We start from the raw sequence: 27,992 nt of genomic DNA, 5'->3' as shown, positions 1-27,992 counted from the left end.
TATTTCAGACATGCTGCCTTTGCTTAACAAGATCAACCAGAAATGCTGCAGGGCTGGGTGAGAAGAGCCTCTGAATCCACTGAGGATGAATCCACACATACAGCATCTGGAGCCCTGGAGCAAACCCTAAGTTAGATAAGAGGCCTTAAATTACAATAGTTCTGGTGAAGGCTAAAATCAGGCAATAGATTGCCCCTGTTATATGCTGGCCATAACACAGCAAACGCCATGATGTTTCATACAGTAACTTATAGCAATGTGTTGATTTAAAACACATTTTCTCAAGAAGTATCTAGATGCAATCAGAGGACAATAGGAGAAAAATGAATCTGCTACTTCCTCTAGCGGTTTGCCCCATAAGCATCTTTTTACAACACTATACCTTGCTTTTCCCCATTCTACCTGACTTTTGCTCTCAAATCATTTTGAGATGTGTTATCCACATTCGTTTTTTACACCTCTTTAAAACTACCAACCCCCAAACTACATTCAGTTGAAGTTTAAAAAGTGAGCTCTTATTCTCGTGCATATAAGCCCAAGACTTCTAGGCCTTTTAGATATAGCACTGAAACTGACAGTGCACTTCAGTTACGTTATGTCAGACACTTTTCAGAGCAGATTTTTCCGGAAAAAAAAAACATTCACTCCTTTTTATGCCCCCCACAACCCTAACCACAAAGCATAGGTACACTCCAGATAAAGATACTGAATGGAGTTAAATCCAGCTGGCAAGCAGTCACAAGAGGTTAGTATTGGAGCCCATCCTGGTTAATATCTTCATCGATGATTTGGACGTGAGAATTGAGCGCACCCTCAATAAGCTTGCAAGCAATACCAACTTGGTGGGAAGTATCTATCTGGTGATGGGTCTGGAGCATAAGTCTTATGGGGAGTGACTGAGGGAACTGGGATTGTTCAGAATGGAAAAGGCTCGGGGGGATCTTAATGCTCTCTATGGCCATCTGAAAGGAGGTTGTAGTGAGGTAGGGGTTGGCCTCTTCTCCCAGGTAACACTGATAGGACAAGATGGAATGGCCTAGAGTTGTATCAGGGGAGGTTCAAGTTGGATACCAGGAAAAATTTCTTCTCTGAAAGAGCAGTTAGGCATGGGAACAGGATGCTCAGGGATGTGGTGGAGCCACTGTCCCTAGAACCATTAGGGTAAGGGTAGATGTGGTAGTCAGGGACATGGTTTAATGGACAATACTAGTGGTAGATAGATGATTGCACTAGATCACAGAATCACAGAATCGTAGGGGTTGGAAGGGACCTCCAGAGATCGAGTCCAACCCCCCTGCCAAAGCAGGTTCCCTACACCAGGTCGTACAAGTAGGTGTCCAGGTGGATCTTGAATATCTCCAGAGAAGGAGACTCCACAACCTCCCTGGGCAGCCTGTTCCAGTGCTCCATCACCCTCACTGTAAAGAAGTTCTTGCACACATCTGTGCAGAACTTCCTATGCTGCAGTTTCTGGCCGTTTCCCTTTGTCCTGTCTCCACTGCTGAAAAGAGTCTGACCTTGCCACTTTGCCCCCCACACATTAGATGATCTTAAAGGTCTTCTCCAATCTTAATCATTCTATGATTTGCCAAACCTGACTCACAGATGTGTAACTCTGCTTCAAGTTGCTGTCAGATACACTGTGCTAGGGCACAGTTTATTAAGAGATCCAAGACAGCCATGTTTTCACTGCCTTCACACCAGCTTCCAGGTCATCTAACAAAGTTTACTCAGAAATGATTGTGTATTTGCTTCCAAATAACTGAGGAAAACACTGAGTAGTTTTAGGTCAGATCTCTGCAGAGCTTACAGAAATGCCCTTGTTGGCAATTATTGCCCAGACCTATTGGGCAGTTGTTCTTCTTAAGTATTTGCTTTATTGAAACTCATTTTTTAATGAGAATGCTGTTCAGCTTTACAAGCTAAATCCTTCACAGGAATCTGCTGTAGTCAAAGAGTTGCCTTGGCTGACCAAATTTCTAATCTCTCTTTAACACACAGTTTTCAAAACTGCATTAACATGTTAGCTGTATTATAACTAGATTCGTATTGCAGTTATATTCTTTAAGTCTTGAAATCCCATGTCTGCTTCACTAACCAAAAACTGATGCCAAAGTAAATTAGTTCATAATAATCATAAGTTTAAAGTTTAGACTATCTGCCTTCCTTGATGTTGGAATGATAACAGCATTGCTGCCACTTTTGGCAGACTCTTTCAGTCGCCTTTTCTAAACCTCATGAATGCATGTCCACGGGCTTGGATGTTTAAAACAGTTTCTCACAACAAAATGTTGGTCAGGCTTCTACTGAGTGGACTGAAAAATATTTCATTTTCACTAAAAGATTCAATTGTCATCCTGCTTGCACTGAACACAGAAGCATAGCAGAATGTGATTTTCTTTATTTTCTTTATTTATTATTCCTTTATATTATCTTTTCCATTATTAAGAATTTGAATATCATAGTTCAGAAAAGGGCACATTTTAATTCAGACAGACAGACAAAGCAGATCCAAGATTGGGTTGACCCTTTTTCCCTCCACACATATTTCATTTAATCTCACCTGTATTTATTTTTTTTTCCTACTCAGGATGCCATTTACCTGCAGTTGCACATTACGATCTTTGCTTATGCCACAATTTGTCCTCAAGGCTAGGCCCTCAATTCTGTTTCTTAGCAGTTTCTTTCAGACATCTCTACCTGTTCCTCATTTTGGATTTTACTATAATTACGATAATTTTTAACTCATCTTCTGATCTTGCCTTGCCCAGTGATTAGATACAACTCTGTCTTGTATCCTTATTCAAATCCTGTACCCTACTGTCATTCTTTCCCCACTTTTGGCTTCATCAAATCCTGTTCATGTACTTTCTTCAGTTCTTCATTCAGATTCTGATTCTAACCCAGCTCTAGACATCAGCACCAGCAACTTAAACCCTGGGTTATTATCCCTGACATGGTTAATGGATTAGTGTACAATATTCTAAACTTTATATGAAAGTTCACATCAAAGAGAATAGCAATAGCAGTAGTTAGAACAGAATTTATATGTGCAGTATCTATATCTGTCATATACATCAGTGATAGCTTCATTTTTATTACATATCCATCTTAGCAATATATAAACAAAATTTATACAGATATTATTTTTCTTGTTTGTCTTTCAACATGGGTTCCACTTTGCCTTGGGGAAGAGTTACAGATTTGCATGTAAACATTGTCCAGAGATGTCGGGACTCTTAGTCATCTACTGTCTCTGCTGGAAATAATGTACTAATATATTTATCAATTTTAAAAATACAGCCAATAAATATATTTGGTTAGAATACAAATCAGTATTTTCATATAAAGTATATAGTACCATGCCTTTGATACAACAAAACCAAATGTAAATTATATTTTTATATTCTTTTTCCCCCTATCAAACTGATAAAATACTTTTTGTTGGTTAATTACAAATTTTTTACTGGTACGTGACAGAAATGTCTGAAATAGGTTTGTAAACTCTTGTTTACTTCTTAGCTATATTGGATCTTGCTTCCTGCCTTCTTTGGAAGCAAGTTTAATGTGCCATGACATCATCTGTGCAGGAGATGTAGCATCTCAGAAAAATCTCACCTACAGTAAATCACAGAGGACGTCTTGTTATCAGTACTAATACTGTCGTGATACTACAACTGAAATAACACAAAAACACAGAAGATCACAGGCACCACTGGTACAGATCAATATTAGGGACAAATGGTAAAGATGTCAGCCTAGAAAGTCATTGAAATATGAAAGTGAACTCCAGGAATAAGCTACTGGGCTACACAACACCTCTTTTTTAAAACAAAACAAAACAGCAACAAAAAAACAGGACCTGCAACAACCACAGTGTAAAAACAAGAAAGGGAAAGAAGTAGGTGCAAAAGGTTAGTGCTAAGAGCACAAGAATAAGCCCTCTAGGAACAACAAGAACATCTGCTCTAGAATATAAGTATTTGCAGAGTTGAACCTAAAAGAAAACTAGCACGAGAAATTTTATTCCACAAACTCCCAAAGAATACACAAGTTATTTTCAGATACTATTTGTATGTTACTGCATTACTTTTAGTATCTTGACAGTCTCTTCTAGCTGTTAAAAACAAATGATGAAGAATTCTTCATTATTAGAACCCAGAAGAAGAATCTCTTTTTCCATGACCTGTGACTGCTGAGGGATTTGCTGCCACGTCGTAGTAGGGTTCAGTGGAACAATTTTTTCTAAACAACAAACCCGGAGAGGAGATTGTTCTAGATAAGGGACTGGATCACGGGTGGATTCTTGCACTGTCACTGACAATAAAATGAGGTTTTCAACGACAATGCTCAGCTCAGAGCTTTGTTTCAGTGTTGCCAAGTGATATATCTCAGCATAGAGTTTGTCAAATCATTTCCATTGCTAAGAGTTAATGTATCAGTCTTTGAAATGCCTTGCTCTTCTACCACCTTTTCTCATGGAAATGTGAAAAGTGCAGCTTACTTCTTTTCACCAAGCATCTTGTTGAGATTCCTGACCCTGTTGACTGCCTCATGGGGAAAGCTTGCTTTCTAGAAACTTAACTAATGGGGGCTGTTCTGTCATAATTCTGCCTCACTGAGGTAAGAAGGTCAAACAGGAAGACAACAATCGCTAATTGAAGTGTTAAAAGGTAAGTGCCAGGGTCAACAGCAGCTTAGAGATGCTAAAAGTCTGAATGCTATTCTACGCAACGAGCATCAGGCACATGATTTCGTTTTATCTGAGGTTATACCACCAGGTGATGACCGCAACAGACTGCAGTGACAAAAGCAACATCCCTACCCTTTCTGTTATGAGAACAAACAAGCTAAGAGTAAGTTCCACATGAAGACTGATCGTGCACATGATTAATCCCAGAAGTACATTCAGAAGGCAGCTTTCTGGATTAGTTTTACTATGAGTATCAGCATCCAAACCAACCCCCATCCCAATCACACATCTGAACTTTAAACCACTATCTGACATCAGTCCTGATAAGCATCATAGAGTTTCAGTTGTTCATAGGAGTTTAATTCACTGTTTTCTTTCAAACATTTATGTCCATTTGCACTTGTCTAAGTACATTATAGCCACTAAGTCAAACAATGCATCATTTCTTTGTTGGTACCCTAGACAGTGAAGATCCTCTGAGAATATGCTTATAACAAAAAGGTCACTTGGAAAGTTGACTAGACACATGAATAAAAAATAAAACATTTAGTTAAGCCCTTTGAGGAGATGAGGTTGTCATTACCCTTTGCTATCTGAAAAAGTTTTTCAACTGCTTCTCAATCCTACCATGAGCCACATGGGGCATTTAATGGCATCTCCTGGGGATACACAGAACCAAGGCCAAGATTCAGCTAACTACCTGAACAGCAGTCAGAGATTAAGAATCATTATACTCTTGGCAAACTGACCTATTTCCAAATGATGCTGTCACAGGATGATATGTACAGCGGGTGTATTTTAGCCAACAAAAGCCAGTGAAGTGCCACACGCTTCTGTGCTTCCTGCTCAGAATTAAAAGCTCCTCCACACACGTTTTCTAACACAATATATAGCCCATCTTCTTGTCAGCACATGTCTTTCTTGAAAAATGAGAGCTGAAAAATCACTTAGTATCATTTCTCATGAAAGGTGAGGAAATTAAAGGAAATGAAAGCGCCTACCAAGTAGGAACAGCTGATATGAGGGGCCTACTGGCTAACACACTTCTGAAGTAAAGTGCAATTCCAATTTAATTCTCGGTGCTTAAGTACCATGTAAAACAGAAGTGTGAAAATGTAAAAGTATGTGAGACAATGACATTTTATCTTTAGAAATGTTCATCCCTTCTGGGTGTCATCCCTTCTTACCAATTAATCACTGGAGCAGGAATATCCTAATACCAAGCTAAAAACAGGGTGAAATTTTTCACCGAGTATGCTTGAAACAGCCATTTTATTTCACAAGGGAAAGAAGATCTATTTTGATCTATTGGCTAGCAGTTTCACAAAAGCAGTCTCACAGAATCTGAATGGAAAACTCTGACGGTGACGTCTTGTGCCAGGCATCAAGAGAAACCTCAAGGTTTAGTGATATCTTGCAAGCGAGCGAATTGTCGGTATTCACTGAGCTACCCTGTTCTGGCTGAGATAACAGCAACAGAGTAAATATGATGTTATAGACGTCGCAAACACAAAATAAAATATATTAACATAAACCACTTAGTGAAACATAACTTGGCATTTGTGATTGTGTGAGCGTACCCTCTCTGTCTTAGCTAGTACAGACAATGTTAGATTCCAAACAAAGCAAAATCAATATTTCCAATCAGCCAGCAAAAGGAATGGGCACAGGGAGACAATTACCATCCCTGGAGCTCAAAATCCATCTACGCCATACAGATGCATAGTTCCCAGTTTATGAAAGCCCACATCTCCCAGTACTGGAAAGTAAACTTTCTGATCTGAGACAAAAAGAATGATTGTAAGCTATTATTGTTCTCTTTTCTCAGTTTTGGAAGTGAGGTTACCCAAACAGTACCCAATAATCTGTTTAAGTATACTACTTTGTCTCAGAGTATAAAGTAAGCTGACTGGCTCTATCAAACGTAGGTTAGTTTAAAATATTTTTTCTTGTCTGAATGATCTGCAGCAATCCAAGTGCTCAAACCTGCATAAAGTTTCTGCAGAGAAAATTACTATATTCATACCTCAGCTTAGTGATTTGTCTAATGAGAAAAAAGATACCTGGACATAGACTCAGAATGAAAAAGGAACCTGAAGATGTTAGAGAAAAAAGATCAAAATTTCAAAAGGAGTTTTAATTTCTTTCATGCTCACAGTTCCTTTGCTTTTGTGCACAATTATGCTGCTAGACCCATTAACCAGATTATGCCATTGTTTATGACTATTAAGACCTAAAATCGGCTTTCTGCAAATTGAAAAATATCTGTAGCAGGTGGTATCCAAGTAATTCTCAGATCACATATTTAAAGGGAACTGGAGATAAAAAGGACAACTTTTCATTAGGGAAATTGACAAATTCCCTTTATAGTACATCTGAAATAACTGCAGTCAAGAACCAAAAGATGTTGCTACTGAGATTCTAAATTATACTGATATTTTAAATTGATGATTTACATCAGTTTAAATGTAATACGGTTGTGCTGAAAATAATGTCGTCTTGAACTTGTAACATCTGTACACTTGTTTTCTCATCACTGATCTTAGACAATAATTAAGTGTATATACATACATCTCTCTCTCAAAATTCTAACTGCTAATATCTAGGTAAAATTCTGAATGAGCCATGGAATGACTCTTCGATTCTATTTGTCCTCCTACTAATGGTTAGAATTTGATTTTGCTTACATTGTTAACTACAAAGGCTTCAAATATTTACTGTGTACAAGATGAAAATCTGCCCATTAGACAACAAGACACCATTACACCTCAGCAGCAAATGAGACAGCAAACATAACAGGGCTTATTTAAAACAAAGAGCAACAGTTACAAAAACTGATGAATTTCAGAAGATTTTGGTTGCAAAAGAAGAGTTACTCGAGCAGTTTATTACTCAACAGCTATAGTCATTACCTATTATATTTTTTTATTTTTATTTATAGATGCATTTATTTGAAGTGCCTACCAACAGCTCCCCCAAAAACTTAGTGTGTGTCAAATACTTATTTCGGTCCTTGAAACTCTGCTATCTCCATGAAAGACCATAATTTATACTGCTCGAAGATGAATATAAAATTGATCATAAGAAATTACAACATAAGTTATCAGAAAACTTAGATGCAGGTATACAATAGACTACGGAGATACTCTCAGGTGACAGATAGCTGCCTCCTTGTACCACGTTTGCAGTACAAAACGCTACCAGAAGAAAAGTAGTACAGCCTACATGAATAATCTTGAGAACTATGCATTAGCAGACAAAGATCAGGACATTTCTGAGACACAGTTTTTGTAGCCACATTCCCAGCTATGATTCTTATCACTTAAATTCTCTTAACGAAGAACAGCATACAAAAGCCACTACTGGATCATTTATAGTTTCATACAGAAATTCAGATCTCAGTTACTTAATTGGAACCCCCAAACCTTCCCCTACTTATGCTTTTTTGGTAATTGAGTTGGCAGCTACCATTTAAGAACTGTCATAAATACCTCTAAATTACTAACATACATTTTTAAGTAAAGGGGAAATACCAAAAATTAAGTTTCCAACCTAGCAGTTGTACTGTCTGTTACATTACCTACTGTTTCACGGAAGATAGAATTGAAGTAGTTGTCAAACACAAAAGTAACTTCCCATCTGAAAATAAACTGTGGACTGGTAACACGAACATTTTCAGTGCAAATAAATACTTTAATTCAGTGAATTATTAAAGACATTATTTCCCAAACAAATATTCTGTATTTGTACAGACTATAGAATTAAAATGAGAAGCCCAGCACAAGAGCTATTTTATCCAATTACGCTGTTGAGGAAAGCACTAGTATCTATATTTGAATTAGCAAAGTTAGGGACTTAAGTAAAACAGTCCAGATTAAAAAGTCTGAATTTTGGACTTTTTTTTTTTTTCAACACACAACAACTCACAGCCAAAGCCATCAATGAACACGTATTTCAATCTATAAAAAACCTTACTGCGCTTACTTAAAATTAATATCCCTAAGGTTTGTAATTTGTGCTCTTTCACCTTCCTCACGTTACCCAACAGTTCTTACAACAAACGTAGGACAATATTGAGCAATCTCTGTACTTCCTTAATGTGTCTAAATCGTATTTATTTACTCTTCAGTTAGCAAAACTCTTCAATATAAGTTTACAGTTTGCATATTTACCCCAAATCCCTAGCTAATGCATGGATTATGAAAGAAGGGTGTAGCTGATAACATTTTGCTAAGCACGCTACAGGAAAAAAAAACCATCACTGATAGCACAGAACAGCGTCACATGATACTTACTATTTGTATGTTTCTGATCGAATGTACTCAAAAACATGAGACACTCCCAGCTGGAACTGGTCAGCTATAGGGGTTACCCAAGGATTGTTCTCTGCTTTGAAGACTTGCTTTTGACCAGTCAAATCCAAATTACCTGAAGAAATGCCATAGGGAAAAAAAAAGAAATACAAAAAAGTTTAAAGACATATCTTGCTGCAAATAAAAAAACCATTCATTTTGAAAAGTACAAACTAATCAAAGGAAACATTTCAGGCTTAATGGAGTGGACAAGGAGGACAGAGCAGATCCCACCATGATGGATGCAGTTGCACAATATTCATTTCAGCGGTACAACATATTGCACGGCAGGATTGAATTTGGACTGCTATTTGTAATATTCATTCAACGAGTTAGTTTGAAGTAGAGCTTAATTAGTGGATAGGTTTTTGGGTGCCCTGCACAGGAATACATTCAGTCAGCACTGTCAGAACAAGTGAATAAGAACCTGGGGCTTTCTGATACCTCCCTCTGAACTTCCCAGCGCTACTGCAGCACCAGAAGTTTCACATAACCACACCATTAAACATACCCTTTGGGCCTACAGGACGAGTCAGCAAGACATCCCTGTCTGCCATGGCTTGCTGGAATGAATCGTGAATGACATTACAGTAAGATTTAGCTCTGCTGAAGCTTAATGTTGCAAAGCATTTCTCAATGACTACTCCAAGCACCATGTCAACACATGATGCCCAATGGGCTTCTTGCCTTGTCAGCGCCCAGTGAGCTATTTGCACCAAGATCCCATGATGAGAATCCCCTATACCAAGAAACACAAAGACGTTCTTGTTACAGGTCAGCTTTACCTATTTTGTTGACAAGAAGCCTTGAAGACTTTCAGGAAATTTTTATTGTTTATTTTTGTTAGCTTGTTTTGTAACTATTTACTACCAGAAACCACAACAGCAGATGCTCATGAGAAACTTCTCATGGCTATGGTTACAAGAGGCTAAGTTCCAGGAAGGCCTAGCCATTGAAATAAGTGTTCTTCAAATTAAATAAAAAAATTAAAAAAAAAATCTCTGCTACCATTCCAAATCTTTATTCTGCAAATTTTGTTACTAATGGAATCCCAGCACTACTGTTAGAAAGGAAAGTCACAAATACAAAAAGAAAAAAAAAAAACCACAACAGAAAACCACGGGAAATGAAACAACAAAAAAAAAAAAAATACAAGGTTTTAAAGAACAACCAAGTCAAGCTGTCACAGAATTCTAAAAGCAACCTGATCTGCTCATTCTACAAAACAAAAGGCACCCATGTAAGTCACACGAGCACTCACATATGCTACAGGCTCTTGCCAGCCCTTTGCATTTCCTCATGTTCTGCATTCCTGCTAATCATTACTATGCTTCTCTCAATACAAAGGGTTAATGCAATTAGAGTAAAGGCAGACCATTATATTCTGTGAAAAGATGTCATACATCTCATATCGCCTATCAACAAGTTACCATTACCTTGCCCAGCTCATCTGTCAGCTGTCTGAGGCCTGTTCTTTTTAAATAACGACATGCAGGAAGCATCTCACCCTGTCAGTCAGCAGCAATTGCCCTAACTGCCTCATGCTCCAGTGCACCCAGTTAGGGGCCTCACACCCATCTCCTTTATTATGGGACGTGCAGCCCTGGTGTTGTAGCAAGGATCAGGAAGCAGGATTAAGCATTGTGACAACGAGGATCTAATAAGCTAGAAGGTGGGGTGCAGGAATCTGTTCAGGCTGGCTGAAGACAGCCTCAATGCTCTCAACTCAGTTGTAAGGCACAGGCCTCCAGGGAGAGCGGCCGCGCTGCAATGAGCAGCAGCCCTCTGACCACCACTGCTATGAAGATCATGCATCACTCAGAGGCGTACTTTGCAACAGCAAATTGGATTTTCCATTTTATTGCCTGCAAAAAAAATCACACACGCTTCTCTCCAACAACATGAACGCTGTAAGCACTCGCTTATAATTAGAGCTCAGTAAGTACTTCGTCAAGATGAAATGATGCATCTGTGTACAGCTAGCAAAAGTAGTTAAAATCATGGAGAAAAATCTGACCCCGTTATGCGTCAAATTTAACGTAGCTTACAAGAACAAGCAACACACTCCCAAAACCTCAGCAGCAAGTTTCTTAGCGGAATTCTGAAGCCCCAAGCTGTTTCAGAAATGTACAGTCCAAGGAATGCTGCCGTATGTTTCCCATCTCCATGGGAAGCGCGCCCACTTCTAATCCTAAATACCACATGCCCATTTAAATGTAATTAATTGAAATAAATACTATTCTACTAAAGTCAAAGAAACCCTACAGCAAAAAGAGATCTGCTCAAGCAAAATGAACTGTCGACCTCCACGTCAAAGCAATCTCTTCATTTCTCTCTGCCTTCTGTTTGCCCCAGAAGATAGCGGGGGCAGCAAGAGGTATTATACCTCTCACAAGGATAACATTAATCATACTATGGACAGTACTGGAGCACCCTCAACACTAGACTCAGACCCAGCTCTCCAAGCTCAGGAGGTAGCTCTGCACCTCCATCAGGAGCAGTTGGTTGGGGAGCTGGCAGCCAGTGTGCGGGGTAGCTGGCACCTCACCCAAAGGGCTTATAGAATAATTTAATGAAGCATTGTACTGTGAAATGTAACCACCCTTCTGTCTCTGGGGCAAGCCATCACGAGAGACCAGGTGTTCTTCCACAGAAGGAATAAAGGAGGGCTGTCCATAAGAAAGGAAGAAGAATGAGGCACTGAATATTCTGAACTCTCTTCATACAACACCAAACTTCTATCTGAAAATCCCTGTAGGCAATGAGGAGCAAAAAATTAGGTGTGGTAGAGAGAGCTTGTCCCACCTTAGCAGTACTGGGTGAAGAATGAAGCCCACCACTCCTGCCACAAGTCAAATAAATGGAGAACAAAGAAACCTCACAATTAAATAGTGAAACATAGGATAAGAATATGTCACTGGTCACATCTCAGAAGAGGACATGTCCTGGCATGCTTTCTGTGTATCCAGCCAAATTACCTGTGAGCTGCACCACTGCCAATGCAAGGCAGCACGAGGCAGAGCCTGAATCTGCCTGCAGAAACAGCTCCAACATGGGCACAGTCGAGCCATGCTGTGCAGCTGGACACCTCACAGATGTGTTCCCTCCAAACCACTTGCCTAAATATGTTTTTTTGTTGTTGTTGTTTTATGGCAGCACTGTGCTAAGAAATACCCTTACTCTATCCCTGAGGCGTAAGATCCATGGGCCAGGGAAAGAGATGTGGCAGATGTGCCTTTATGCACAGTGTCCAGGAGCAGCAGCACTCTGCCTCCAGGCTTTACAGAACTTTATATACTGTTCTGCCACACAGATCACATCAAATCCCTCTGATATTTTCAGTAAGCAAAAGACAGGATTGCCTCTAGTAAAAATCCAGCACTGAAGATTCAATCAAAGTATTTTAGGAGTTGGAGACTGCACTGGTCATTATTGGTGTGTTTTTTTCCATTCGCATCACCTTATCAAAAACAATCCATTTATCATTAATACAATTTGGTATAACTAGTAAACAACAACTGTATTTCTTTATAATGGACTCAAGCACACACCCTCCTGGGTGACGTTTCAAGGAAAAGGCAGCTACACTTCCCCTGCTCTTCTCTCAATAAATCTACCCTGCGTGTGATCTCAAGCACGTTAGTTAATGTTTGTTGTTATTTTCCTCAGTGCTGCTGAAATAAAAGTACTTTGTGTGAACACTCATATTTTGTTCTACTGCCTGCAAAGGCCAGAAGAGCTCATAAAAGCAGATAAAATGTTGCCTCCCCCAGTCTTGTTTGCAGAAAGTAAGTGTCAGACCCAGCGATAATGCAACATATCACCCTAAGGGTGTCTCCAGACTTACCAGGCTCCTCCTGTCCATTAGATCTAGGCTGCAAGCGCCCCTTATATTCAACTGTAAGTCCCTCATCCTCTTGTGATGTATGGTATATCCGATGTATAATATTTACCTAATTGATGTATATTTAGAGTACGGTAAGGTATGATTAGTATACATAGGCATTACTTCAGTACAAACAAAGTGGAAAAGAATGAAGGCAACTGACTTGTCCTTTCCACTCCAACGCCCCTTGGCAACACTTTAAATACTTTCAAAAATTAAAAGGTGAAATAAAGTAATTAAACAACTCTGACATTTGAAAAGTGAGCATTGGCATTCAGCATAAGAAGCACGATCCTAGCTGTAAAATGCCAGATCAACGCTTCTTTGTAGTGGTTTAAATTCATCCCTAGTGGAGCTTCATTAAAATCAATAGAATTCCAGCTGAAATAATTTGGGGCCTGTATACTGCTCTGTTTCCCTTCTGGTTCCTACTGATACTCCGCCTCACTTCCAGCTTAGACTTTACAGTACCAACCTCCGGGAGAGTCCTCGAGCAGTAATACATTCATTTCAGTTATTCCTCTTAAGATTGCAATTTAAATGTTCTTTCCCTTTACAACACAAAGATCTTACTCTTTCAGTGTCATACAATAGGACAGGAGGACTAAAATAAAATTAATTTCTTTATTTAGATATAAATACCCTTGAATCCTGTTTTATTAAAGGCTAAGCAAGGGATCAGTCTACTATAATAAATTTAAACTTAAGTTGTATGTAAAAATATGTCTGTCCTGGATTGTTTTAGATTTGCTTTACACTACAGGGCTTATAATTTTTTATTACTTTTGTGGCATGTGCTTTCCCTCTGCAGAGAGAGAGAGATTGGTTCAAGTGTGGGGGTGGAAGAAATGTCATGACTATTTTATCATAAAAATGATACCTAAGCAATTAATACTGAGTTAAATTCCATGTTTAAAAAAAAAAACAGATTCCTATGCCATAGAACGAATGTTAACAAAAGCAAATGATTTTTTACACAAGTCTTAAGCGCATGTAAGCTGTGGATCATTAACTCGTATCATCCCTATAAAAGGGAAGATCATCTCTGCTTTGAAGATGCCTATCACTTTTGAAGGAGTAACAGAAGAGAGTAGACTTAAACGGTGCTTATAAGGGAGCAAGCAAGGAGACACACAGCACAGGAAAGACTTGTACATAAGCAAAGTGCGACTCAGTAGTCTTTGGCATCAGATAAAATTATCATGAAAATAGTATGATAACAAATTTAAGCTCCATGATATCGTTGAGAATACACATTCATTTATTGAGATACTATGGACTAAAAGAAAACAACTAGTAAACCTAAACCTAGACAGAAGCTTCCAGAAAATTAATCCCAGCAACATTTTTGTCCTCTGGCCTGTAAGTTATTTTACCAAAGCAGCTCCAACAGTATCACGTGGAGTCATCAGCACATCAGACAACCCTGAAATAGTATTGGTGCTGATTTTGTTTGGACAGAAGTTGTCTGTTTTACTTAACAGGGAAAACAGGTTCAAGTCTCAAATAACAAGTCAGATCAAGTACATGCTAGTAAGCCAAACGTTCTTCACAGCATCTGTCAGACAGAAGCAGGATGGAAGTTTTCCTCTGGCTGCGTTTCTGACCACTCAGATGGGAATGCTGAAGCCTTGCTTGCGAGTGTAAGACGGGAAGCCCCAGGAGAAGTCTGAATGAACAATACGAAAGGCAGACTCTGAAGCCTAAGCCCATCCTCAATTCTACAGTTACTTTCAGGAACAGAAAACAAGAGTACAGACATGATCACATCACATTATTCTGAGTTTTGAGACTCAAGTGAAAATTTCCAATAATGAGTTCAGAGATTAGAACATCTCTTGAATTTTCTCTTGAATACATCTAACAGTTGAGCTTTGCCCAGCTATTCCTGCATCAGCTCAGGAACTGAAGTGTTTAACAAAGACAGTTCAAACAGAAAAACACGTGGTCTGAAAACCACTAGGAGATGGAGATTCTGCCACTGGTGTTTTGTTCAAACAGCTCATCACTTTGTTAAAATGCATTCTTCATTTCTGTTCTGGACTGCCTCAGTTCCCCAATACTGCAGCTTGTCTTTCTACAAGTGAGAAAGACTGTGCTTTCTCCTTACAGTACCTGCAGGCACCAAGGTCAGTGCAGAAGTAGGGCAGGAGGTGCTCCAGGTGCAGAGCAGAAGTTCCCTGCAGCCCATGGGTACCAAAAGGAGCAGATGTCCACGTGCAGCCATGGAGGAGTCCACACAGCAGCAGTAGATGATGCCTCAAGGAGCTGCAGCCCACAAAGAGCGCCCGCAGGAACAGATTCAGGACAGAGTTGCAGATTGTGGGGTGCAGCCTGTGGTGGGGCAGGAGGGCTGGGGGAGCTGCTGCCTGTGGGGACAGTGCTGGAGCAGTGCCTGAAGGGCAGGCCCTGTGGTATGGAGCTGTGCTGGAGCAGTGCTCGAAGCCCATGTGGGATCAGGAAGGACTGTATCCTGTAGGAAGGACCCCACATGGAACAGGGGCTAGATTATGAAAGAGCACCAAAGACAAAGCAGAATAGACTGACTGGAGCCCCATTCCTCGTTTCCTGTGCTGAAGAAGGTGGAGGAGGTAGAAGAGGGTGGATGAGTGCAAGGTGTTTTTAGTTCCCTTTAGTTCTCACTCCTGTACTGTTATTAGCAGGCAATAATTTATATAAAACCCCCTAAGTTTAGTCTGTTTGTCTGTAATAGTAATGGGTGAGCAATCCCCCCCGTCATTATCCCAATTGACCCCTTTTCCATCATACTTTCTTTTCTCCTCTTCCTTTGAGGAGAGAGAGCGAGAAAAACAAAGCAAAAGCAGACATTACATCTTGAATTCTTTACCCTTGAAGTCAAGGTGAGGTGAAACGAGGCCAAATAGTACTGCTTCAGCCACTGCTTTCATAATGCTAAGAGAAGAGGATTTTACTCTCAAGCATCTCAACCTTTCACAGGATTGAATTCACTCTGTCTTCTGAGATATTTACATGAAATTCCAACAAAATAACAAAGGTCAGCCAGAATCATTATAGCAAAGCATAATGGAGAAGGTAACAGTAGGAGACTTTCATTCAAGAATGTGTTAGAATTGAAGATGAAGCCTAGGAAAACAAGAGAATGTATGAAATATCAAACTTCTCCCTTAATCAACATTTCAAGTCTTAAGTACAGCAGGAATATAGACCTAATCTGGAAAATCCACAGTTCCATATCCAAGTCAGAGGAAGACTGGTTAACTCACCTGGATGAAGCCCTGGCAATTTCTACCATCGCTCCCTACAACAAATCTGACATCAGCAGGATGACAAGTACAAACAATAAGCAATAGTAACATTCACAGTTGACAGCCACCAACCAAGCAGGACCTCATCCAGCCCAGTGCACAAGGCTCTGCCCTCAGCCCACAGGCTGCACTAACAGCTCAAACCACCACACAACAAACCTCGCTGCATCAGCAGCCAAAGCCCCACCGTGTGCAGCCTGCAAGCGCAGGTACCAAGGCAACCGGGCTCATGGCACTGTGTGGGTGGTGCAGGGAAGCAGAGAAGAAACAGCATTCTGACAAAAATCCAAGAAATTATTTCCAAGTGTTTTCTATATTCTTTCTAGTGTCACTCCAAATGACTTCTGGCCACGCTAGATTCATTTCTCCAACATTTCTAATACAAGAGAGACCCCTGGCTAGAGAACCAATAAGAACTTGGAACTTCTTTGAAAGGTGAAACAGCTGGAAATACCATTTACTTCATTGCTCCTTGTAACAAACACACAGTGCTGATGGGGATCTCAAGGAGCACACCAATAGTCACTGCAGCAGGCTCCCAACGTGTCAGCTGAAAATCCAAGAGACAACGCACCACAGATGGGGTTTGGAATAAAGAGAATTAACGTGATATTGAAGCAGTTAAACATCAGAGATGCTTCAACAGAACAGGAAGAATTACAGGCTTAGAGGATCAGCATCCCAATTTATTTTGAAATATGTTGCATATTTTACCAACTTCAGACTCCCAGGGGATTCTCAATTACACAAGAATTCAACAAAGCATTCTCTCACAGAAGGGTCCCTATCAGACCAAAATCTAGTTAATATAAATTCAAAAAGGATTCACTGTACCTTCAAAACTTCCATTTAAACATAGCTTGCACAGTATTCAGCAGAATGAACCCAATTTTAGGTGCTATGAAAAGCATAAAAAGAATGTTTAACAGCAACAACCACCACCACCACCATAGCTGTGACTGGCTCCAGGTACAGTACTGTTACTACAGTTCCCATAGAAAAGATACAATTATTTGCTGATAGAAACATCGTTTTATGCTGATGATACTTGGAATCATAATGCAATCAACATGAGAAAAGGCTACACACACTCACTGTAGTCATCTGAGAAGTGACAGTAGGATTTGCCTATTTTTAAAACTAATATAAGATGAAATTTGAATTCTGGAAGTTGGGTAAGAATTAAAGTAGTGTAAGGAAATGAATACCTGTGGTGTAAGCCTAGCAGATGGGCTACAGAAAATATCTTTCAAACATCTTTGTGGATATAATGGAGCTTTGCAGAGTTCTTCCCATATGCCTCAATACTCACCAAGTGAGACATGGAACCATTCAACTATTCAACTAACATTCAACTATAAAATCTATTTATGTTTATTTTTAAGCTTAAACTAAGCCTGAAATGAGAAATACAACAACAGCATTCAGAAATTCTGTAAAACATTGTCCTCATAAATAATTTGACTACAACCTATCTTGTTAAGTACATTTTTCTATTGTTCCTTAACTAGTAATAACTGTCCTATTGGCCATCCTGGAAAATAAGTTCTTTTGTTTATCCGCTGCTAAGTTTATTAAAGCTTCTCATTATTTCACACCACTCTAGCCTTAGTCCTCAAAGTAGAAGCAGATCTGTTTTTTTTCCAATTGGCAAGGTATCCATTAGGTGTTCCAGCACTCAGAGCCAGTGTCCAGAGCCCGAGGCACTGAGCTTCCAGCAAGTGTCACAACCTGCCATGTGCAGATGTGAATAGTGCTGCAACACAGGTACAGTGCAGCGGTCACTGATACTGGAGGAAGAAAAGTGTGGTGCTTACCCAAAGAATATTTAGAAAAGAAATATCTTTTGTGAAATAAGTGATTCTTATGCTTGCACATGCCTGTTATAATTACCTAAGTAAACTGCTATTTCAATTAATATTAACTTGAGCAAATAACTGCAGCAACTACTTTGCGTAATTCATAAATTCCAGCCATTTCAAAAGCCTAAGGATTCCTTGAACTTTCTATTTAAAGCCAGTCCTTTATTCAAAGAAGATAATTCAGCCCTTTGAAATTAAAGAAATGATGAAAGAATTACTTAACCGCTCTGAGACACAGATTTAATTTATAGAAATGTTTTACCCTCCATAAAAGGAAGAATGACTACTGTCCCCCTCAAGTTTGCATGGCTGTTTTAAAGGGATGAGTTTCCTACTTCTCAAGCATGCCTTCCACTTAACTATTCCTATCACTGCAACCCATTACTCGAGGAAATCATTTCATCAACTAGAATTGTATTGAAGACTTAAAAGTAATTGATTCCAACATTAAGTTGATAATTAAACGTAGATCCTTAGAAAACACTGTACTTCCCCTATGTCAAAATAAGAGAGAACTCTGCATGTGTTCACACGTGTTGGCAGCATGCTGATCAACACAGCCAACGCTGGAATATGTGTTTTGAAAATCACACCATTTGTTTTCACATCAAAAACACAAACCTAGTGATAAGTTGCACACATGGGGCAGCTATTTACATTTGGCTACAGCTTTGTGAATAGTTGCGCATCACATACTTAATCTTACACCGCTGACTCTGCTAAGAAACTCAGATACAGGTCCATACAATGGACTTAAAATGCTCTCATTGATCTTACTAATTGCATCTGCCACTGTATGTGGTTCTTCTTTCTATTCAGCTTTCTTCCCAAACACTATTCCAATTGTTAAATGGTCAGAATACACAAAGTGACAGATTTAGTGCTTCCTTGGCGATTTATGTAACTGACTGCAACTCTGTTGTTGCAGTGAATCATGATTTATTTGTCTCACAATGCAGCACATAACCTTTTAAATGCTAGGGAAAAAAATGCCAGCGCCTCTTTAAAGTTTATATATGACTGCCCACCACCATTCCTCATGAACGGGGTTTTGAGAGACAAATGATAAAAACAAGCTGTGAATTCCACCCACCAACTCCCGGCCATTTCCTGCATTCATCATCCACACATACTGTATTTACAGACAAGCATCCTCACCACGAGCACCAATACAACGTTTAGCCTCCTCACTTCCTCCGAGACAAGAATCCTTTCCTCAGGTTAACAGGAGGACCACTGCTATGTGCAGACCAGGGCAACGCAGACAGGCTCCAGCCCTGACTGACTCATGACGCATTCAGTCACCTCAGGTGGAATTAGCACAGACAACACAGGTTTATCTATTGCTATCTCAGTTCCAAAACATTGACCCCACTGCCAGAGTATGGACTTTTCTCATACCTGCCTTACCATCCATGTCTTCCTCTGCACTCACTTTCATTACCTTTTAGATATTCCCTCTCCTCCTCATCCAGAAAAGCCGGTTTATTTGGCTGTTTATATTGTGCCCATCTCCCTGGTAAATGAACAGCTAATGAGTCACTGTTGTCCACCACTGCCCGAGCTACTAACACTCATAAGGCAGTCACAAGCCTTCAGAACCTTTAATTAAGAAAGCGATAATGAGAGAGGAAAGACTGTTTACTTTAAACGGACCAGCAGTGCCTCCAATTAATGAAATAGGACCTGCTCATTGAACAGCTATTTATCCAACATGCACTGCACAAAGTATTTGGATAATTCTTACATTATAATTCAATTTTAAAAATGTAGGAGGGAGAACACAGGAAGTAGTTTTTTTTTTCCCCACAAATGGCACCTACGGAATTAGTAGTCCATTCATAAGGGTTTAACACCACCTTTCATCAGTATATTTTAAAACCATCCACAAAGGAATGCTTCTCTAAATTGTCCTTATTTGCAAAAGGGCAAACAGGGCTGCAGACCCGAGGTTACTTCCAGCCATTCAGCAGACTCATTAGCTTCTACCTTAACTCAAAGACCAGCTCCAAAGCCCATTTGGTGTCCTATTTATCAAACCCCATTCCCTAAATGTTTGCTTAAATGTCTAACAAACAAGCAGAGCATTTCTTCTAGACTTCAGAGCAACGTTCTCTGGAAATATATCACAAAATGTGTGTTATTTTAGGTATTTTATATAATTCTAGTAATATGTGTGGTATAAACTGCAATACAAATTAGGTCAACCAATCATGAATGAGGATCCTAAGCAAGACCATAAGATGAAACACTGGGAAATTCATGCATGGCAGAGAAATATAGTCTATAGAAGAGCAGCTGAATAATAAAGAACAGAGATGACAAGCTGTGTCAATGCATCTTGCCTGGACCAGGTAGGTCAAAATTACAAGCCCTTTTCCTACCAAACTGCAATAGTGTTCTAGAATGCAAACAAATGTTAACTAGAAAGGAAAAATGCTTCCCTTATCTATTTGAAATTGTGCAGATCAGTGCAAAACAAACATCAGAAATTTTGTTTTAAGCGTTTCCATTTAGTTTGGACAATGACAGTAAAACCATTTAAAATGAATTTGCTGTCATGCTTGTAAGGCAGCAGCATGTTGAGAGTATTCAGTTAGCCACAGAAGGTGGTTAGACTCAGTTCAGCATTTAATTTCCACTTTCCGGAAAAAAAAGCAAGGCTGTAACTTAGGAATCTACAGAAATGTACAGATACTGCACATGTCTAAAACATTACTGCAGTTGAAAGGGACATTATAAATACGACAAACCAAAAGCTAAGGCTATACCTCGGAGTCATGGAAAAAAATCTGAATCTATAGAAAAAAAGCAGCTTTCATCCACCAAGGAAAAAAAAAAAAAAAAAAAAAGGATAGATCATGTCTGCTACATTGCTAAAGGCACAAAATTTTGGTAAATAAATTATCAGAATCAAAATAAACATCCACTTTCCCTTCGCCACTCACATAAAAGGGAATATGGCAATGCAAATTCATCAAAATCAATACTTAGTTTCAAAGAAAAATTCTACCTTCTAGGTCAAAAGGAGTTGCTGTATATGAAATAATCATAACTACAAATGGCCAATAATGCAAATTCAAAGTACGTCATCAACCAGCTCCACTGCTTTAAAAGTTCTTAACTTACTACTGCAGGCCACTGAAAGAGAGAATTGAAAAATCCTCTGATTTAGCTAATATTTTCTTCAAGTTGATCAAACTTTACAAGAACAGTCACAAATAAGCCACTTATACTGTTCAACATAATTGTGGCTGATCCAAATAGCGTTTTCAAAATCCAGACAGAGAAAATAACAGTTTAACAGATCCTGTATTTACGATATATTATAAAAAGCAGAACTGGCAGTCAGGTCTACTAATACTCAAAGAATACAATCTAATAAAATAAAACAAGCAACGGCTTCTGCCCTTCCTGAAAATCCAGTAGATATGAAAGAGAGTATTTCTTTGGGGGAAAGCAAGTATTTAACAACAATTATAACTTTAGCACAATAATTTCTTAAGGGTTTAACAACAGGCTTCGTTTCAGAGGAAATACAGTGCATTGTTATTGCTATTATTCAAATAAATAAATGATAATTCACGATCTTACCTAGTTCTGGGGGCAACACAGTAAGACGATTTCCCTGGATATGAAGTTCCTTAAGCTGAGTGAGCTCCCCAATTTCTTTAGGCAGTGATATCAGGTCATTGTCTCTAAGACTCAGCTAAGAGTGAACATAAAGAAGTCAGAACAATTTTTGGTTAGCCTAAAGCAGCCTAAAACTGAACACTATACTCTATCTTGCCTCCCCCCGCTTCTGAACACTCAATTCTTTCAATTTATTTACAAGTGTCTGCTGATGAACAAGAAACAGTTCCAGGTTTAGTGGTCTATTCCTGAAAACACACTCTACTACTTCTCAAATTGACTAGATTCTATTCCTACAAGCATTGCAAAAGTGAATTGATTTTCCAAGAATTTAGATAAATTACTTACTATCTGCAACTTTGTGAGCTTCCCAATATCTGGCGGCAGGATTTCAAAATCGTTGTCACTTAGATAGAGTGCACGCAGGGTGGCTGCAAATTAAATAGCAATATATAAACAGGGTGGCATATAACCCAACCATTTGAGGTCTAATCAATAAAAGGGAGTCAGGTTTGATTAATAACCCTGACTTGGTGAAAAGCCTTTGACATACCCAGGGCTCACGATAATAACAAGCAGGTCAAACTTAGATTTACTGGCTTATTACATTGTTGGTGAGTTCAGGAAAACATCTATATTCAAGAGGACTGACACAATTAACAATTTCTACAATAGTAGACTGTGGCAGGTTCTGGCATACAGTCTCAATGCTCAGCTGTCAGAATAGAGTCATTACTCTTTATTATCCCGATTCTTATTTATCACACCAATCCGCATCCTAGACAAACAAAAAAATCAGCTGAGTTTATGGACAAATACACATCTATACTGAGCTCTATAGAAAGCACAGAATAAGGCTCAGAAAGAATTCTTAAAAGGGAGTAATATGGCAGGCTCAAATTGTATAATTTGTAATTTACACAGGTACGCATGAAATACACAGGAGAAAAAAATGAGACAACCTAGCACAACTTTGTATACCGAATAAGCATACTTGACAGGTTTTTGAAAAAAAGAAAAAATTAAAATGGAAACTCATGAAGAGAGAGGAGATTCTGATTCTCCATGCACTTTATTCCTCCTCCTTTTATTTCATTATATGCAACCATTTTTAATAAAGCTTACTTATAAATTTCGTCAGGTTACAACCACAAAATCTGTTTCAGACTGCAGCATCCCTTCCTCTCCCCTCATTTATCACTCTTGCTAGTTAATGCACTGATCTTGAAGCTGCTTTAGCTTAGTACCCAGAAAAGACTGGTAAGGTAGCAGCAGAATCACTGAAAGCCAGAAAGTGCCAGAATTCAAGTTGCTTAGGCAACCTTCTGCACATATGCATTACAATATCTTTAACTATGTGAGCATATTTTCTAACATGAGCAAAGATCAGCTCATTTCTGCTATGTCTGCCAAACCTTGTAACCTTAGCATGTTTTTTGAATGTTTTTAACATATTGATCACTTCAACACCCCCAAGCTGTTAAAACTGTTTCCATAATTAACCATCACAAACAATTGTTTCCAGAGTCAACATAAAACAGTTGCTTTGCAAAACAATGTATTCTCCTCTGGAGCTTGAGAGTCTACACAGTGTTTGAACTGAGCATGGGGACAAGGGAAATATTACTCAGAAGAAAAATAAGTAAGTCTTCTCATGTCCAAAGATGTCAGGTAACTGTATATCAGTGATAAATATTGTTGAACTGTGTAGAAATATTCAGGAGGTATTCAAAGACGAAAAACATAAATAACAGAAAGTCTGTTAGAGTTTGGTCTCCATCAAATATATTTCAACTGCAGAAAGCAAAGCACCATATCACAAAGATTTGTAGAGTTTTTTAAAAAGTTCCTTACTCAGATAGAAGAAGTTTCCAGGTAGAGAATTTTCATTTAAGTTGTTGTAAGTCAAGTCAAGAACCTCCAGTGCTGGTAAAGATCCAAACCCCCTTGGCAAGGTATTTAATCTGTTCATGCTGTACGTGAGAGAAAAAAAAAACAAAACATGACATCAGTATGCTTTTCATCTGGCAGGGATAACGAACAACATTTTCATTTCTAAGAAATCTAACCTACATCAGACTTCATTTTTCTTTTGTTTTGTTTGCTATACGATACCACTCTTCTGTGATGCAGACTTTTCTAAGTTCTCATTTTGATAAGTATTTCCAAAATTTCTATCTTCACTATATAGGCAGCCTGCTATGCTGATCAAAGAGCCACACCTGAAAAAGGGAGCAAAAGGGAAAGGAGTGCTGTGCTCAGCTTGAGCAGTGTGCCATGGAGAATTGGTCCTTGACAGGTGAGCTGTCTTCTCAGCTAACTAAACCATGTATCACCATTTTGTACCTCACAGCATCTTGACCATCTGCTACCCCCCACATCGGGTATTTCTTCACCACAGTACCAGACACAAAGAGGAATACTTCAGCTCTACGGCTTTTACACCCATTGGAAGCTGCTGTTCTTAAGATCATCACATTTATGCTTTCACTACAGGTGCACAGGGAGCACAATGCAAAAAGAAGTTGCCCCCACTGATTGATAAGGCTTAAGTCTAAATACAGCTCATTCAACCAGTCTTATAGGGTTCAGGATAGCAGTTCCCATTGGCAACAGCCATAAACATAAGGGGAAACCTGACAGAATGAAAAGATTCGTCTGATAACCTGGAGCAGACAGGCTATGGAAGACAATAACTTCCATCTAAACTCAAATGGCTGGAATTAAAGGACTCAGGTAACATCTAGAGTGGCTGCAATGACAAAGGAAGGCAAGCAGCTGGAGACGATATTCAAACACTGTAGATAAAGTAGAGCTCTGGCTGATTACCACTTAAATACCAGTTTGTTATTTATATTGTCTTCAGGGCATGCACACCGGATACAAAGTTGGATCTTGCTTCATTTGTCACCAGGGTTTGAAACAGAACAGAGAAGATAGACATCTTCAGGAACAGCGTGTAAGATTACATGTAGTTATTTTAAGGAATAGGAATTTGTTTTTACGTGATTTGAGGAAACAAACATGACTTTCCATATTATCTTTAAACATATACTTAATTTAACTCTCCTTCTGACAAGAAGAGATAAATAGCAACAGCCACATCTGAAGTCAGCAGGAGATGTTATATGAACGTATTAAGTGTAACAAAGCACTAAGAACTAAGAAAACTCAGGTCAAAGTATTGACAGATTCTAGCACCCAATGAAGATCTTGACACTAATCTCCAAGGCCTTCCCTCCTCCATGCAGTGCTTGTTGAACACTTCATCGTATTTTCTGACAAATACTATGAAAGACATCATAAGGACTGTTAATCAGTCTACTTGTTCTACGCCTGGGGACATGGAGCTGAAAATAAAGACACCCAGGTTTCAGAAGATAGCTACAGGGCTAGGCGTGTATGTTCAGAATGGTAGCAACAGCAGGAACAGTGGCAGACCAAGCATGCTCTGGAATAGTTTGTATAGTCACTGTCATAAATACAGTAACTTGAGGACCACTACATTAAGCTGTTTAAAAAAATAAAAGAAAAATAGAAAATTATTTCTTCGGGCTTCTATAAAAGCTTTTAACCACTGAATACATATGTACCTTATGCTATTTTTTTTAATTTCAGTAAACAGGTCTGCAGCGCTGAGCCCATGCCTTTCAAGTCCCTAATGCAGATGGCCCAAATATGGATTGAGGATATATCTGTGCCTTCACTTTTGGCACTGTTTTAGTTGATTGGAATCATCTCACTCATTTGTCTGCACATGTAGAAAAGTACATTCTCACTGAGCACAGCAGTACTTAAAATCATGAGATGAATATTAAGAAATGTTACTTAAGAAAGTTCCACATGCTGTTAACAAACCCAGATTTAATAAACCATTTATAGTACACAAGACAGACTCCATTTGATATGTGATGTGTAGAAGAGATACAGCTGACTTTACCATTAGCAAATCAGCTAGACCCCAATTTAACAGACTCATTAACGTAATTAAAAAGGATCAGGTAGCGAGAGTCAAACATTTGTAAAGGACTTAGTCCCAGAAGAATTCTGCAGAATTAAAATCCTAATATTCCCATCATGGATCTCCTGTGAAGAACCCTGCCCATACTAATTGCATATTCATGCTAGTAGGATGCCTTACCGTATAGCGGGTGGTAATTGGGAAAACAGACTCTTGTCCTACATGGCACTGCACTTCATATTACTGCTGAAGTGGTAGCTGCTTAAGATACAGAAGAACAATCTCCACTGTTACTCCTGGAGATTTGTCATTGCTTTAGAAACAGTTTTTATTAAATAAGACTAAAATCAGCTGCTTTTTCAGTAGTAAAAGGAGAAGACAGTCCAATGGTCTTCCCTTTTGTAGGCAAAGAACAGGAAGAGAAAGAGTCTCCTGTTTGTAACAGACAGAATAAGACCTATTCTCTGGAATGGAAAGAGAATTAGCTGAAAGGCCCTGCCAAAGACTATGTAAACAAAATCTCCCATTTCATTTTTAGTGTAGCAGTACACCTTCCACTTCCTACCATACCTCTTGACCCTTTTGCACTGAAATCCTCCCAGAAATATTCTTACTCAAGCTATCCCTCTTTTGTAGCAGGCTGTTTTGATGCCTTGTGTGTACGCACGTGCTCAGCAGGTGACAAGAGGGTTCCTACCCACCCACCCAAACTAGTAGAGCAGGACAGTTGGTCCTTAAATTGATTCCAAGCATTTCTGAAACCCATTTTGCAGAACTATACTCCAGGCTGTAAATCCTGAGCTTGGAAGATGGCAGACCTCGAGAAAGACCATTTAAATTACAAAATTCTTGCACGTTCCTTCCAACTCAGAATACTTTATGATTCTACAGTTGTAGATGTTGCAGTTCCAGACCTAAACCAGCAGTTGTTAAGTAACAAATTGTTCCCAAATGTCTCCTGTTCTTAATCCCAAAAGGACTTGCAAAAGGCATTAATGGAGGAAAAAAAAAAGGAAGTGTTGAAGACCCATATTTGAATTACACTAACACTTGTCACTTCTGTAATTCACAGAAAGAACTCAAATTCTTCCCCCCTCCATGTAAGGCAGCACTTCTATATGCCATTCTAAAATGGCCAAATCCCAAGTTGCACAAAGTTCCGATTCTCAGAGCAAATATTAATTCATGATCATTTCCAAGTTCAGACAGCTATCAGGGCCCACTAGAGGTCTAAAACGATCAAATAAAGACTGGACAAGACACATCATTTTGAAAACATTTCTTTGCATGCCAACAGTTCAGGAAGCAATTTGATTATCTGCACTTTACAAAATACCTAAAGCTGGATACTTAGAGCCTAGTCAAAGTTATTAGATATTTCAAATAGTAAAACAAACTCAGTTAAATTATGGTTTCCAAAAGCTGAATCTATAATACAAACATTCTTTCCATGAGAAGTCTACAAAATTAAAGCTTCTCCTTACCAAGGCTTTCCTAAGTAGCTATATTTTAATGCGTCCAATTAGTTTCAAGAAAGTTCATTTCAGGTTCATTTTAGTAATCCAAGAAAGTCTTCTGCTACTGCAGTTATTATGGAGTGTCACCAACTCTACTTGAACATGGTACCTGAACACTTAACAGGAGTTTCTCTTATGCTAATTCAGCCAGTATCATCTCATTGAATTAAATGCATACCATATTCAATAAGGACTCACAGCTGCCTCTACAGATTTAATTAAAACTGAAGTTTCTTTAATCACAAATTTGTGTCTTTGGAATTAAAGTCCCAAATTAACATACAAAATTTAACATTTGTTGCTTTTTACAAAGCAGAGCATAAAAATCAAGGCTGGCTCTTGCCACAGAATTAAGTGACAACTGTTAAGAAAGTAAAATACATTACTTGTTGGGTCTGACTTCAGCATTAGATGAATAAAGTTGCTTTTTGCCCTTAAATAGTTATCAGTATATCAGAGTAAATGCTTGATCACTCTTAGGTATCTGATTATCCAGAACACTAGCTAAGCAATCTCAACAAGATAGTCAAGAGTTGCATACATGGTTACATTCAAGTTCTCATCACATTTTCAAAAAGAAACTTAAATAGCAAAAATAAGAAGATTTAACCTCAGTTGTGATAGCCTTTGACAGCATCTCCATTACAGCAAGTTTTAGCATTAAGATACGCACCCAAGATTCAGGTGTTTGAGCTTCTGAAGGCTGCTAATCTGTGTAGGCAGCTCCTCAATCTGGTTGTTGAAAAAGTTGAGCACTTCTATGTTTCTCAGGTCTGCGATGTTTGCTGGCACAGCTGTGAG

General features: G+C 38.8%; 1 protein-coding gene across 3 annotated transcripts in view; it reads right to left on the bottom strand.

Annotated features, from left to right (window-relative positions):
* Positions 1-27,992, bottom strand: part of RSU1 (Ras suppressor protein 1) — a 97,581-nt gene that overhangs the window by 48,174 nt on the left and 21,415 nt on the right. For all 3 annotated transcript variants that reach the window (XR_014884224.1, XM_085227338.1, XM_085227337.1), the window contains exons 4-8: positions 27,865-27,985; positions 23,568-23,686; positions 22,062-22,144; positions 21,675-21,789; positions 8,989-9,121 (exon numbers count right to left, since the gene is read on the bottom strand). Coding sequence is in view for 2 of the 3 variants with exons in the window: in XM_085227338.1 (XP_085083464.1) it covers positions 8,989-9,121; positions 21,675-21,789; positions 22,062-22,144; positions 23,568-23,686; positions 27,865-27,985 (571 nt within the window). In the remaining variant the exon portion in view is untranslated. The remainder of the gene's footprint in view (positions 1-8,988; positions 9,122-21,674; positions 21,790-22,061; positions 22,145-23,567; positions 23,687-27,864; positions 27,986-27,992) is intronic.

Source organism: Meleagris gallopavo, chromosome 6 (assembly GCF_905368555.1).
Source record: "Meleagris gallopavo chromosome 6, MGAL_WU_HG_1.1, whole genome shotgun sequence".
Lineage (NCBI taxonomy): Eukaryota > Metazoa > Chordata > Aves > Galliformes > Phasianidae > Meleagris > Meleagris gallopavo.
This window is presented reverse-complemented; position numbering and strand designations above follow the sequence as displayed.